The 15,339-nt window shown below is 38.8% G+C and overlaps 1 protein-coding gene across 1 annotated transcript in view; it reads left to right on the forward strand.

Moving 5' to 3' along the window:
• Positions 1-15,339, forward strand: part of PPP6R2 (protein phosphatase 6 regulatory subunit 2) — a 97,587-nt gene that overhangs the window by 38,759 nt on the left and 43,489 nt on the right. Inside the window, exons 10-16 of the mRNA XM_063448359.1 lie at positions 7,925-8,077; positions 8,268-8,471; positions 9,255-9,319; positions 11,588-11,703; positions 12,319-12,404; positions 13,777-13,857; positions 14,076-14,173. Coding sequence (XP_063304429.1) covers positions 7,925-8,077; positions 8,268-8,471; positions 9,255-9,319; positions 11,588-11,703; positions 12,319-12,404; positions 13,777-13,857; positions 14,076-14,173 — 803 coding nt within the window. The remainder of the gene's footprint in view (positions 1-7,924; positions 8,078-8,267; positions 8,472-9,254; positions 9,320-11,587; positions 11,704-12,318; positions 12,405-13,776; positions 13,858-14,075; positions 14,174-15,339) is intronic.

The raw sequence follows: 15,339 nt of genomic DNA on the forward strand, positions 1-15,339 counted from the left end.
AATACATTATATCAATGTATTACGCCTGTTACATTAACATACACTCCTCTATGTGATCACAGGCTTCCAGTGTATCTATTAGCCACTGTCATTACATACATAAAACTAAAGCTATAAGAAAACCTGATTAGCAAATCATTCTAACTCATATATAGGTCATCCTGTCTAACACATCTCTGTGATGAACCCCAGTGAACACTTAAGTAATATCCCAAAAATCAAGTGCTCAGAGTGTATTCAATGATATTACAGCCTAATAAGATGCAAACTAATATATAATCTGCAACCTCCCCTCTCAAGTGCATCTCAAAGTGCATATTACACTATGTTCAAAAAATAATAAAGTGCTCATTATGGTCTATAATATCAAAGGCTATTTAAGCCTGATCATCAAAATAATCAAATATTTTACCTGTGCAAAAAAGCCATTCTATAAACAACAAAGTGCCAAGTGCATAATATTAAAGTGATACTAATGCTAGTCCACCCAAGTGATCCTATGTAAACTACTAAAGTCTCCCATATAATAAAGGATTACGTGTGTAATTTTATATGTGCCAAACCTTCCTATTCCTATAGAGACCTAAATTATGATACTTCCTTAACTCTTATAGACAAAATAGTAATAAACCCTCTGTATGCTATGCCTCCTATGTTTCTCAGATATAAAAGTATGGTTTATTTCTATTTTGTCTATAAGAGTTAAGGAAGTATCATAATTTAGGTCTCTATATGAATAGGAAGGTTAGGAGCCGGGGTAGCCACCAGGGCTGCCCTTGGTAACGCTTTGTGGAATTCCTGAAATTGAGAGCGAGACAAATGATCAGCTGCTACGTTCTGAACGCTAGGAATATGCACACATATCAGGAAGAAATTATAGTTAGCTGCCAGCCAAGTCCATCTCCTCAAAAAGCTCATGATGATCAGAGATATAGAACGACCTTTGTTAATTATATGGCAGGTGCTAAATTGTCCTAAAAACTTCTCACCGCTTGACCTGACCAAACTGTTCCCCATGCTAGTGCAGCAGCTACAATAGGATAGAGCTCGAACAGGGCAGAAGTGGTGGAAAAACCTGGTACATTGTACACTTCTAGGCCAAACCCCCCCAAAGCCAATTATCACCAAAAATAGCCACAAAGGCTGAGGTGGCCACTGCATCTGTAAACATAAACATGCTTTTCCCATTCCATCTCATGAGAAATTCCTGCCACATGCGTAAATCCGAGGTAGCAGGCACTTCTAGTAAAATGTGGGAAATATCAGACTGGAAGCGGGGAAACAGATTGAGTAGTCTATATATGAAAGCCCTGCCCTGTGGTATAATTTTCATGGCAAAGTTGAGGGAGCTTAGTAGTGACTGTAATTCTGTACGATTACAGGATCCAGCAGAGAGAGAGAGGTCGATGCTGGATAGGATGGGCTCAATCTTATCTCCAGGCAAACTGGCAAGCATATTAACTCAAATTTAGTGTGATACCCAGGAAATTAATTAGCGTGTCGGGTCCTTCTGTCTTTTTTAGGGGAAACGGGGACACCCAGGTATTGGAATTGTTGGATCGTGGTTCTCAGGCTACTAGGTGGGAATAAGTTACTCTCAATAGTCAAGAAGTCATCCAAATAGTTAATAACTGTGGAGCATCTACAGACATTGAGCAGTAGCCAGCATAAAGTCTCAGCAAAGATATAAAAAATCCTGGGGATACTTTTTGCACCAGAGTGAAAAAGTAATAAGAACCTTGCCACTTAACACTGTGTAGATGCCACAAAGAAGAATGTATTGGGAGGAGCTTGAAGGCGTTAACGATGTCTGTCTTACTGAGCCATGCCCCTTTTCCTGCTGTCATGATTGCGTCAATGGCGTTATCAATAGTAGCATACTGCAGGGAAAGTTCCTCTGAAGGAATGAGAGAGTTCAGACTGGGGGTCGTGGAAGAGTGGGGAGCAGAGAGGTCGACAATCAACCTTTGCTTGGCTGAACTTTTACCAGAGACTACCCCAATAGGGTTAGTTCTCCATACTGAGAAAGGTGGGGAACTGAGTGGCCCAAGTAGGAAACCTTGATCCAAATTAATCTATAACAGATTGTTAACTGCTATTGGATTGGCGAGGGCGGACATAAGGTTCTTACATTCTACAATGCCGTATGGCATGTATATGATTCCCGTATGGAACCCTTCCGTGAATCTCGGCACCAAAAACTCCACCAAGTGGGGTTAGGGATGGTTCTGTTGAAAGTCGGCGAAACAAGTCACATTGATTGAGGCCATGTAGGGTTTGGGAAACAATTTATTTGGACACATCGTCTTGGCATGTGCCCTGAAACAAAGAGAACACATGCGCAATACCCGGCACGCGCTAAATCCACAGGAACCTGCATTGAAATTATTGCAAACCTGGGATTTACCAAGGAAAACAATATTACGGCCAAGCTTGTCCTTAATCACTCTCTCAGGTTTAGCTGAGGAAGTAGGGAAAGGAGAGGCAGCACCCAGCTTAGGGGACATAGGTTTGTGGTGTGTGAGGACGAAGCGCAAACACCGTAAGCTGGTGAACTGAGGCCCGCGAAGTGCCTGCAAAACAGCTCTGTATCCAAATGGCTCCAGTCCGACTGAAAATTGAACTGAGCCAGGGCCGCAGACGCCTTTGCGGAGAATGATCTGTGGTAATCATAAAATGTACCACCATACTTATGACCCAGGTCCACCAACTTGTGTAAATACAGGTCAAATTTCTCTCTGCGTTTAGGGTAACTTCCTATTCAACCTGGGGTCTCTAGACATCACCATAGGAATATGTCTTGTTCTCCAGGATATTTTGGGAGGCAATCAGCAGCAAAACTAGATTGACATTCTTGCCTTCCAAGATATTCTTCTTAATATTTGCTGGTACCATGTGAGCTGGGTTAATGATATTAGGGTTCTGTAGTGGACCAATAAATTTACCAGTCATGGTGCCACTGGCCTATCATTAGCATCCAAACGGTCCAGCCTATCCGTAATCCGTCCCAATGAGGACAAGACTGATAGCAGTACGGTCTGGAGGTCAGATGACTGGGCACTACTGGGGCCCTCGCCAGCCTTGGTATAATCTGTGTTGGTGTTGAGCAGTCTATATAGTTCTGCCTTCCTGGCAGTGGCTTGGTAAGGAATATTCCTGCGCCTTAATTCGGCCGTGATCCTGGGTATGATCCAGGACCTGAGGGAAGACAGGCTGGTTTGTCACCTCCATGAGATGGACCTTGCAGGAATGCTGGGAATAGAAAAATCGTCAATAGCTTCTGGTAGTTCAGACATGCTAGAATAGGACAAAAGATTCATGAGTAACCAAAGTGATAGTAATGTACTGGCTAGTTTATCTAATGCCAAGCGGTGCAAAAATGATCTAATACGGGAGAGGGGAGCCCTTACTAGCTGCCAAGTGGCCTGAGAGGCTCTAGCTGTGTTGGCCCGATGGGGATTTTTGAGGCCACTGAGATTGTGGCGGGGTGGTGGCCTCTCGGTGACCAGTAAAGCAAAAAGATAGCATGGGAGTGACAGGGGGAGGCCCTCTCTATACCACCATGCGAGGTGACTATGCGTTGGGCGTTTGGGTGTGAGTACCTCAGAGTATGAGGATGGGTGTTGGCCTCGCGGGACCACTAAGACTTAGGCAAGACGGCCAGAAAACGAAGTGGACTCGAAAACTATCAGCCAGTAGACAGTCTTACCCTAGAGGTAGTGGGGGGGGGGGGGAGGGGGGGAGGGAAGTGTAACGACCCTCGGGTACACCTACCTGTCGAATCGGATGGATAGAGTAGGAAAACGTAGATAAAACCAGAGTAATATCTACAAGAGTAAATAGCTATTATGTAGTACCTATAACGTGACTGTAAATAGTGGTAACCAACATGAAACAATATGGGATACCTACCAGCTAATAGACTAGGCCTAAAAATGAACCCGGTATAGCGTAATTGGTAGTATAACCAGTAGGGCCTAGCACCTAGTAACATAAAAGGGAACCGTTAGATTATCCAAGCAGTGAGGGATAGAACATGGATTCATAAGACAAATCTAAACCACTAACCAATGTAATATTGTAGGAATCGAAAGAGAGGAAATGATAGTGAATATGGCAGTGACTTCAATCTGTAATATATAATATAGCCAATATTAGAACTTCAGGAGAACATAACTGACTACTAACTGACAAAAATTAACAGAACCTATAACATATGTTATAACGTATCAAATGGCAGAAAAGATAGCAACAAAGCGCTGCTCAATCTAACATTATTTGATAAAAATTTGTAACCTGTGCAGTACTTTCCTGAGACCTTTGGGGGTCAGAAGCCTACCAAGCATATTCGTGTAATTTATACGAATGGCCGCATGGACTCTAGGAATTCCTATTATTATTATTATATGAATGGCTCCAAAAGAGGAGCAAAGAGCCGCATAACAACCGAACGCTCCAGTACAACGAAACACTATGACATACATGTTTGTGAGAATTGTAAGTGTCGTTCAAGCGTACAAACTAACTGCCGAACGGGTGAGCACAATCCCACGGAAGCCAAAGTAAATGAACCGACAAGCGGTAACATAGTGGACAAACTACCGAACTGTACATTGGTATGGAAGTTAATGGAAAGCATACGAAACAGAGTGATGACGCTGTGCGCCTGCGACAGGGTCGCGAAGGTCAACCAACTCATGGTTACTGCAGGGTCGAGACAGTTAGTGGTAGCAACTGGAGGAGAGGGAAAATATCCTTGGACGGCTGAAGAACTTGAACCAGGAACGGGCAGACACTCTAAGAGCAGGTAAGGTATCCACGAGGAAAGGAAGCAAAATGGCGGTCTGCTGCATTTGGAAGTCCAGGTATGTAAATTGCCAGACCAACAATGGTAATGAGGAGGGGTCTGGCGGTCCTTAAGTAGGGAAATCTTACCCCTCCCAATATGTGTGTGTGTGTGTATATATATATATATATATGTGTGTGTGTGTGTGTATTGTGACAAAAGTACTCCTTTTCCTTGGTACCCTGTCCTGGGATTGGGATGTTACACACAGTCTTTTCAGGCTTTAGAGACACTTCACACGCTGGATGAGGTAAATTGACTTGCTCTTTTATTGAGGTTCCAAAATAAATGCACAGTAAGGTATAAAGGTAACAAAAATATATCAAACAAAAGCCTTGCTCTTCTGAGCACTAACTAAACAAAATAATCAGCTAACTGGGTTGGATGGCTTGTCCATTTCCCAACATAAACATAAACAACCTTACTGCTTCAGGGTTTTCAGCTCTCTGTTTCCACTCACAGAAACCAAACACAATCTCCCTCCTTCCTTGGCAGGGGAGTACTTAATAGCACTGGTAATTGACAATCCTTTTCAGGTGAGTTAGATTAGGATTCAAACTCTGGAACTGGACTTCTCACCTGTAGGTTACAAGCAACTTCCAAAATGTGGAGTGGAGCACTGGCCCACCCTACTCTCCAGGTGCTCCACCCCAGGGCCCAAATATACACATATTTAAAGTGCAACATTCATTATAACATAACACATTTCCATAAAAAAAAGAATATACTTTGCACTCAGGCTTCAAACTTGCCAAACCGGGTGCAATACTTTTATTCCAGTTCTTTAAAATTAGATCAACATTTCAGTCCATTTTTTGTACTTTCGTATATATATCCAGGACATACTTGAAAACGAGAGAAATCTCAATGTATGGTAAAATATTTTATAAATAAATATATATAGTTTGTATATTGCATTTTTGTATTATTGTATCCTATTGTAACAATGCAATGTTTTGTGAACCCAGGACAAGAGAAATCTCAATGCATCAATCCTGGTAAAATATTTTATAAATAAGGAGCATATATGATGATTTAGCATATGATGAACCCTAACCCAAGCACATTTGGAAAGTTTAAAAACATGCATTAAAAAAAGATGGTGAATAAAATAATAATAATAATAATCTATATAGAAAAACATAATACAATAATATTGTACTATAAAGGATTCCATGTCTAATGGCTTTTCTTTGTTATTGCTATGAGATTCTTATCTTAACCCCTTAAGGACCAAACTTCTGGAATAAAAGGGAATCATGACGTGTCAGACATGTCATGTGTCCTTAAGGGGTTAAATAACTACTATAGTGCCAGGAAAACATACTCGTTTTCCTGGCACTATGGTGCCCCCACCCTCTGGGTCCCCCTCCCGCCGGGCTGGATGGAGTGGAAGGGGTTAAACTTACCTTTTTTTCCAGCGCCGGGCGGGAGCTGCTCTCCTGCTCTCCTCCTCCTCGCCGCCTCCTCGGCTGAATGCGCATGCGCGGCAGGAGGCGTGCGCATTCAGCCAGTCTCATAGGAAAGCATTTACAATTCTTTCCTATGGACGCTCGCGTCTTCTCACTTTGATTTTCACAGTGAGAAGCACGCAAGCGCCTCTATCGGCTGTCAATGAGACAGCCACCAGAGGCTAGCTTAACCCTAATATAAACATAGCAGTTTCTCTGAAACTGCTATGTTTATATAAAAAAAGGGTTAATCCTAGCTGGACCAGGCACCCAGACCACTTCATTAAGCTGAAGTGATCTGGGTGCCTATAGTGGTCCTTTAACTGACCCATCAGGCTGCTATCTGGGAGCACTGCAACAATTTGTGAGACTGTGAATTAATTCTGTGTTTATTCACGTTATTAGTAAAACATTAGCGGTATCTATATCTTGACTTGTGATGTACAATAAATAACCCTTGCTTGAGAATCTACCCTGGATGTGCTATGTTTAGCATTCACAACTTCTTTTGGTTAATTCTTGGTCCAGGTTTAAAACCGTTTACAGTTTCCAAACCATATTCCATTTCAATCAGGATTATTTCGTATATTTCTGTTATACATTTCCAAGAACATGACAGACATGGAAATATACAAATGTGTGTCTGTTGGCCTACCCATTGTACAGCACTGCGGCATTTATTTGCACTTTATAAATAGTAATAACAATTTGTATAAAATATTATATAGCGAATATAAAAACTGCAATCTTTCAATAAAATACTGTGATTGAAACCTTTGCCTTAATGAATTTTCTCAAACAATTCAGTCTGTCTGATGTCTTGATTTTATACACATGTTCAGAAAAACAGTAAATGTAATGTTTTGTTTTTCAGGTCTTCTCCATTATGCTTCTCTTAACATTTGTAAAACAACATATAAGATGTCAAACTGGATCATAGTTACATGTAAATGTGCAGATCCAAATATATAAACTATGCAATGCACAACTGTAATCATGTCTGCTATATTTGTGGGATTTTTGCAGCTGAATGTTGCTTTATACAATTACATAATGACTGTTGTACAGAAACACAAGGTTTATGTGAGCTCAGATGATCGCGTAATTTATTCTTGCATCCTTGATTTCTCTAAAGGCAACAACTATTTTTCATTTTTAACTTTTACTGCCCTTAAAAATGTTTGCATTTTTTTAACTAAACATTGAATTGTGAAGTGAAAGCCAACCTGAAAAATTTAGGCCTGAATGCCTGGTTTAAAAAAAAAAAAAAAAAAGGAAATCTCTAACTCCTATATAGTGATAGCTTGGCTATTTTAGCCTGATTTTTTGGCAATTTGGTTTTAATCTGTTTTAATCTGTTAATTCATTGTTTAGTTAATCAACTTCAAAATATTTCAAGATCAGCAAATATTACAATGTCCACATAAACAGGTTTTGAATAATTTCTTAACATGGTAGGTCTGCTACAGTGCCAAACTGAGATTTTGGAAATTCAGGAACAAGTTTTTTTTATTGTCTGTCATTGTGCTTAATGTAGTTCTTCTGATGTATTTTAATATCACTATGATATTCTCTACTAAAATTGTCTCATATAAGTTATCTCATTATTTATTTACATTTGATGCAGAAAGAATCTATCCTGACCACAATTGGTGTTCTGGAAGAACCTCTGGGAAATGCTCGTCTCCACGTTACACGCCTCATTGCGGCCTTGCTCCATACCAACACACCCAGTATTAACCAAGAGTTGTGCCAGCTTGGTACTATGGACCTTTTACTTGTAAGGACTTAAAGCGGAAATCTAGCTAATTCTTGGACTACAAGTAAACTGTGATATTAACATGATTTTTGGGGAGCAAAAGATAGTTTTCTGAACAGTTCATTTTACTGCTGTTACAGTGAAACAGGTGGCTATGTAGCTTTACTCAGGTATGTAATAATTCTTCCAATCCTGTCCTGATTTCCCACAGGACTTGTTCTTCAGGTACAGCTGGAATAACTTCTTACACTTACAAGTGGAATTGTGCATAGCATCCGTCCTGTCCCATTGCTTGCAGGAAGGCAAGAGTGCCTCACATACAGAAGAAAGGAAGGAGGAGGAAGAGGCCCTCAATGGGAACACAGATAATTCTCAGACCTCTGTCCCAGAGCAGGAAGATCTTATGGTCACACATGTGAGTCTGACCTATTTTTCTCTTTTGATAAATTAATTTGTTTTGACATCAAGCTTGGTCCATCTGGTGCTGATTTTGGTTTGGGGCATAAGCAAACTTGCATCTCTTAAGAATACTGCTCTCACATCTGCAAATAGGGTCATTATAATTTTATAAAGAATCTGATCAGTGTTCTTTATTTGTCTTTATAAATTATTAATTCATGTTTTTGAAATGGTTTCTAAAAGCAAGCCTGATGTTCCACATTATATTGTGTTCTCAATTTTCTGTTGCACAAGGTACACTGTGTGTGCTCTCTTCTGTTTCATTTTCCTGTTTTAGTAGACTGCAGGCACACGTTTTACTTCACTTTTTCCCAATTTTGTTTGGACATGCACAAATGTATTCAGAACGGCAGATAAAATAAAATACCTGAACGTCGTGAGTGACTGATGTGGAAATATTATCTCTTGGATAAAATATTTTATTTGTCTACATTAATAAAGTACCTAATATTTTAAAGCAGATTTTGTTGTTTCAGTAGCTTATGCTACTAATATGTGTATTATATTGGGCTTTTGCAATCTACAACTACGATAACGATAATAAGGTCAACATTGCAACTAATATGAATAGAATCTTTTAGTCTCTGTTTTGGATGGCTAGAAGATAAGGAAGCATTACTTCTTTGAATATATCTTAAATCCTCAGGTTTCTCCTTTTGTTTGTTTTTGTTGTTTTAGTTTGTTTTAATACAAATCTAAATACTTGCTAGTAAGCGTTTTATTTTGGGTTGTTTCTTAGCTCTTCCAGAAGTGCTGCTTAGTACAGAGGATATTGGATGCTTGGGAAACCAATGACAGAATTCAGTAAGTGCTTTCTCTTCTGAGCTAGATTTTGTTTGTTTTCTTTACACTCTCTACCATCTCTAGTGATGGGAAGCCTCCTCGCCCCTGGAAAAAAAAAATAAAAAAAGAAATTTAAAAAGAAGTAGGAATTACTTATTATTTTTCTTTCAATCATAAGTAATGTTTGACATGCTGTTCGTTGTTTTAAATCTCCAATATTATTGCTAACATTATAACATGAAGACTTTTATGAAAGACTTATGAGACTTTACATTATGTTTAAAATCTTTGCAGTGCCTGTACTGTGAAGACAAGCAAACCCTGGAATGCAATTCAAATACTAACAGGGTTATTTCAAAGTGAATTTCGAATTCATGATAAAAAAATTAGCCAAACTGGAAACATTCTCTAAGTTGGCAATGCTTTCAGTTTTGGCTACAGTGGCCTTAAATTTGAAATTCACCTTGAATTTGCAGAATAATTATTAAACCTGTAATAAAATACAGAGGGTGCAATTCTCAAATAAAAGATAAATATGCCTTTCTGTCTCAGGGTGCTGCAGTGAAAAGGTATCAATAACTTTTGCTTGTGGGCTCTTTCGTGTTAGGCCTTAATGGAAAAGTTTTATATTCCTTTGAATTCTAAAAATGGAACCATATTTAACTGCATTAGTTTATCAACCTTTATCTAAATAATGGCTGGCTTCATACTGTAATGCTTTGATGCATCCCTCACCACGGCATAGTGTTTACCTGTAATCTGGCCACTAAATAGTTTTTTGTTTTTTTTCTCATGTCACTAAAATGATGAGACCAGCATCTGGCATTTGGTAACCGAGGCAGTCTATCTGCAAGCATCCTGGGTGTCACAGCCAAGGTCCCCTTTTCCTCCTCAGTAATTAGCCCATCCCATCCCCAATCATTAGGCGAGGCTTAATGTCAGGGTGAAACCAGAATGTTTTAGTGTCTGAATGCCGTATATACCTTATATACCTGGGTCCCCAACAGGAGGTCACCAGGGAAACCATGGGTATTGCGACATACCTGGTGCCTAGGTGTCTGTACCTGATAAGAGAATTTAATTACGAGACAGACTCCTTGGTGCTGAATTACAATTTCACATTAAAACATAAGTTCCCGTGTCCATTTGCCTAAATCAGTGCCCACCCATGTATAGTTCTTCCTCAAGTGCCCATGCTGTACAAAAACCACTTGGATCAGAAGTGCCTAGCCCGAATAGTATGGATGTTAGGTTTTGACCGGGCCACGAGCATCCTCCAATCCAGGACATAGCTCCATAATGCTGGGTGGGAAGTCCTTGTCTCCTTTAATGATGGTACTTTCCGTTTGTACATGGAGCTCCCTCAAGTCCTTGGTACCGTTTGACGCATTACCCCTTCAAAATGTTCCCTGTTTGTTGACTTTGGGACAGAGAGCGCCCTCGATGAAGTTTTACTGTATCGCGGCAACTCTGCAATCCAATTAGGAGTTCCAGAGTGTTTGTGGGTTGCTCCTGGTCTATGATGTCTCATGGGCTGCTGGAAAGGGCGTTGAGTTGGAAGGCAGAGGCTGGAGTGGTAAACGTAGGTGATTATAGTCAATGTAGGTGGAGGTGGTGGTTGGCAGCCATATATAAAAGTCCTAGGTGACTGGGCGGTCTGTCACAGAAACATTTCCACACTGCAATTTTTCCTGAGAGAGAAAAAAATACTGCTAAAGAATTATGCTTTTCCAAATGCTTCCAGGATGACAAAACACAGCCTTCCATGCCACAGGCATCCTAAAGACATCAACAAATAATTAATGGATTTAAATCACATTCTTCACCCAGAGAAGCATTGACTATGGTTCCCTCATATTTAGAGAGAAAGCCTTCCAGGGGGCACATTCTCATGATTTATTAAAGTGCTTTCCTCTGCATTTTTGTCTTTTAATTCTTTCACAAAATTACCATCCCACCAAACAAACAAGATTTTTTTTAAATGTATTTGTTTATTTTCCCCATGGCTTTAACATTTCCAGATATTTTGCATCTCTCATTATTACTACAAATATGTACATTTGGTCATAGTTCCATGATACTGTGTGATATTGCTTGCCATTTGCCCCTTTAGTTTTTTTGATGGGAGCATACCCCATCTCCTGATTTACTCTAGTCTTCCCCTTTCCTGATATACTCAAGTTGCTGTCTGAACACTCCCGAACATGTTTAGATTGCAGTCTTTATGTATTCTCTTGTTAACCTGTTGAAATTGCAGAGTTCTTACACTTAAACCCTGTGTAATTTCAGGGCAGAAGGTGGGAGGAGGCGAGGAAATATGGGTCATCTGACCCGCATTGCCAATACAGTCGTTCAAAATATGGAGAAGGGTCCAATGCAGGCACAGATCAGTGACTTCATAACAGGTAATGCTAATGACAAATCTCATACTCTGACTTTTGTTACTTAAAAAGCTTTCCTGGTACATCAGACCCTTCTTCACATATTCGGTTTTGCAATACTGACACTGAAATCATGAAATCGGCACCATCACTTGTAGGATCTTTCCTTTTTTTTTTTTACCCTCCCATGATGAGGTCTACTTTAATGGTGTTGCCCCAGAGGTAGAGAAGGAAAGAACAGGTATTCTTAACCAAAGCTCTCATTTTCCTTATGCTCAGTTCCATATTTAGTGCTTGGGTAGATGAAACTGGAGGATTCCCAACAGTGCTGCACTCTCATACATACTTGAGAGAACAAAATTAAGTTCTAAGGATGATCCTGTGAGACCGCAAATCCTGCATAGATCTTGTTTATTAAGTTTGATATGTGTTAGGCACCTATTAACCATTATATGACAATATGCCTGTTTCCATGAGCTATTGTGATTACAGATTCAGGGAAAACAGAAAGATGTCTAACTTAAACAGTTTAAAGCACTCTTATTTTTTATTTGTATTTTTTTTTCCTTCTCTATAAGTACATAAGTGATAAAAGAAGAAGAGTTACTTACTCTGTCACTTTTAATGTTATCTGCACAGATCTACCAGAGGACTGCAGGGGAAGATGGGAAAGTTTTGTGGAAGAGACGTTGACAGAGACAAACCGCAGGAATACTGTAGATTTGGTAAGATGACTGATGTATGCAATTTATATGTACACAGGTCATTGGCTGCCAGATACTAATATTGGAAGAGAGGAAAAGATCAACATGTTGAAACATCTTGATAAAGAGAAAAATGCAAACTTCTTGTGTTAAGAAATGTTACTACAGAATAGTGGAGAACTTCATAGCTTTAAAAATCAGCTCAGCTCAGCATTGTACAGCACTTTGTTTAAGTACACCATAGCGAGTATCCCGTACTCCGACCGAGTACCTACGCCCAGTCCTCTTCATAGCTGAGCTGCTTTCAGGGAAGAGTTGTCCAAGCTTGACTGGGGTGTCTCTGGAGTTCTACTTTTGACTCGGGACTTGCCCATATGCACATCACATATAACTTATGGTGACAACTTCAATAGAATACAAATAATCAAGTCATGTGGGGAAAAACACAATAACACCATAACATATTTATAAAGGGGTGGGGAAGATAACTGACTCAAATTATTTAATTCATGCAAAAATTATAATATACAAATCTACTTGAATATGCAAGTTAAAAAGCCTTGCTATTCAGGTAATTCATAAAGCTGTTTCAGGATCCTTCCAGCCAACAGATGGTGCTGTATAGGCTTCACCACCTAATCCACATAGCTGGTTGCAAGCATCTGCAGGACAGGAGAAAACAGACATTTAATAATGAACAATACATTTTCACACCCTGCACCTATAATAGGTACAGGATGACTAGGACATAAGAATAACCTGGGGAATAAATAGTGTCCATCTTCAGCCCCCAGTGATTGTGACTACCGTCACAACCATATTTAAGTGACACATTTGTATTTTGAACTTTTATAGTCTTTTGAGGAAATTGTTTTATTTTTTTGATTTATTTTTAAATCTGATTCATACCAGGATACGTTGCCACTGCTGATCATGCTGGAGGTACAAACGAATGTCATTAGTGTACACTACAGTCAATCAGCAGCAGTAGTTTCAAGATCTGTTGGTTGGAGACTAATTAACTTTCACTGCTTCTGCGTTGAGATAAACATTTATTTTGCCAGAGGGCACCTAGTGAGAACCTATTTAGTTTCCTCTTAAAAGCCTAACCTCTCAAGCTGTAAACACTGTACCCTCCTTGGGTGCTTACTTTAAAGGAATGGGTGATGATAAGCAAGCTAGTGGGAGCTATACTGCAGCTATTTCCGCTCCTGACATTATATGACGCAGCTTTCATTTTGGGATGTAGGTCCCACTAATCTTGATCAGAGATTAGGGCCCCTGGACTGCATGGATGTTAATCGTGCGTTCACTATTTTTTCCAGGAATAGACCTGTGCATCTTTTTATATTGAGGAGAACACCTTGGTCTATTCTTACTTTTTCTATTTCAGATTAGCACACATCACCTGCACTCATCCAGCGAGGATGAAGATATTGATAGCGCATTTCCAAATGAGCTGTCTGTGCAGCAGGTGAGTTACGTGCAGCAACTAGTTTGATATAATGAGCTAAGATTAATATATTTAAACTAATTGTCCATATAAACTGATAAATAATATTTATGCCACCATATGTATGTTTGTTCACTCATGTAGTAATATGTAGGGGGTAATAAAAGTGCTCCAGACAGAAATTCCAGGATTACATTTCCTTCACTTGCTTAAATACAAATCCATTTTCTCCCTCTTAGGCCTTCTCAGATTACCAAATACAACAGATGACGGCTAACTTTGTTGATCAGTTTGGCTTTAATGATGAAGAATTTGCAGAGCAGGAGGACAATATCAAGTATGTAACAATATATTTACAGTCCATTATTAACTTCATAACACGAGGGAACGTTTGTCAGTGTTCTGAAAAGTGGAAGTTAAATTATGTCATTATTTTGATCAGACTTATTAAAATGTTCTTAAAAAAAAGTTATTTTAGTCATAGAAAATTCTGCCAAGACTGCAAATTTTAGAGTGATGAAAAAAAAGGTAAACAGAATAATTTTCTGTAGAAATAAAAATGTGGTGGTACGACGGATAAATCTGGTGTGTTGCATAAAAAATGGCATATATATTATTGACGGTTAGCATACAAAAGAAGGCATCATATTTAATAAATTGTGCTAAATATCTGCCAAAAATTAAATGTGTAAGTGTCGGCAACACTTTTATAAATCTTGCCCTTTTTTGTTCATTCTTTCTTTTTCTAACTTAGGTGTCAATTTAATATTGTTGGATAAGACATCCAAATGATTTAATATCGTTGGATACACTTTTAAAATGATTGTTATGAAAATTAGTTTTAATTTTATAATATTTTCCTTGTGTAGCTACTATTTTATTTTGGAGACTGTTTCTGCCTGTTTCCATTTTGTTGTCTCTATTTTACTGTGCAAATCACATTCACTATCGACTTCTATATTCCTTAATTGATGGAGTGTTTTATTTGGTAAATATGTTGTATTTATAATGTCCCTCTTTTTATCAGTAAAATAAATTCGGGCAATTTTTCCTTAAATCTAAAACCTTTGTTATTTTTTTATTTTATTTTTTCCCCTGACTGTTGAGTGTCACGATTCCCAGTCAATGTCTATCACTGTATCATAGTGATATTGTGCTGTCTTGTACTCTGTTTAATCTCCCCATAATTTTGTTTACTTGAAGGTTTACTGTACTAAAATATTTTAATATCCCTTTTAATGCATTCTTAAACATATAAATTGTGAGCTTTATTGTATTCTATCTCCTAAGTGTTTGTTCTGTCCACACATTTTTAAAAACCTTTCTACATGCATTTTTCTATAAAGGACAGATTTGGAATCAAGTTTTGTTTGTAAGTGGAGCACCTACCATACAAAGCAGTGGGTTGTTCCTGCTGGTAGCTCTGCTCCTCACTTTGTCAAGTAATTATTTTTTTATACCTCACCTCCACCATGTCATATATTACAGGTTTCAAAAGTTATA

The sequence above is a fragment of the Pelobates fuscus genome, chromosome 3 (genome assembly GCF_036172605.1).
Source record: "Pelobates fuscus isolate aPelFus1 chromosome 3, aPelFus1.pri, whole genome shotgun sequence".
Classification (NCBI taxonomy): Eukaryota; Metazoa; Chordata; class Amphibia; order Anura; family Pelobatidae; genus Pelobates; species Pelobates fuscus.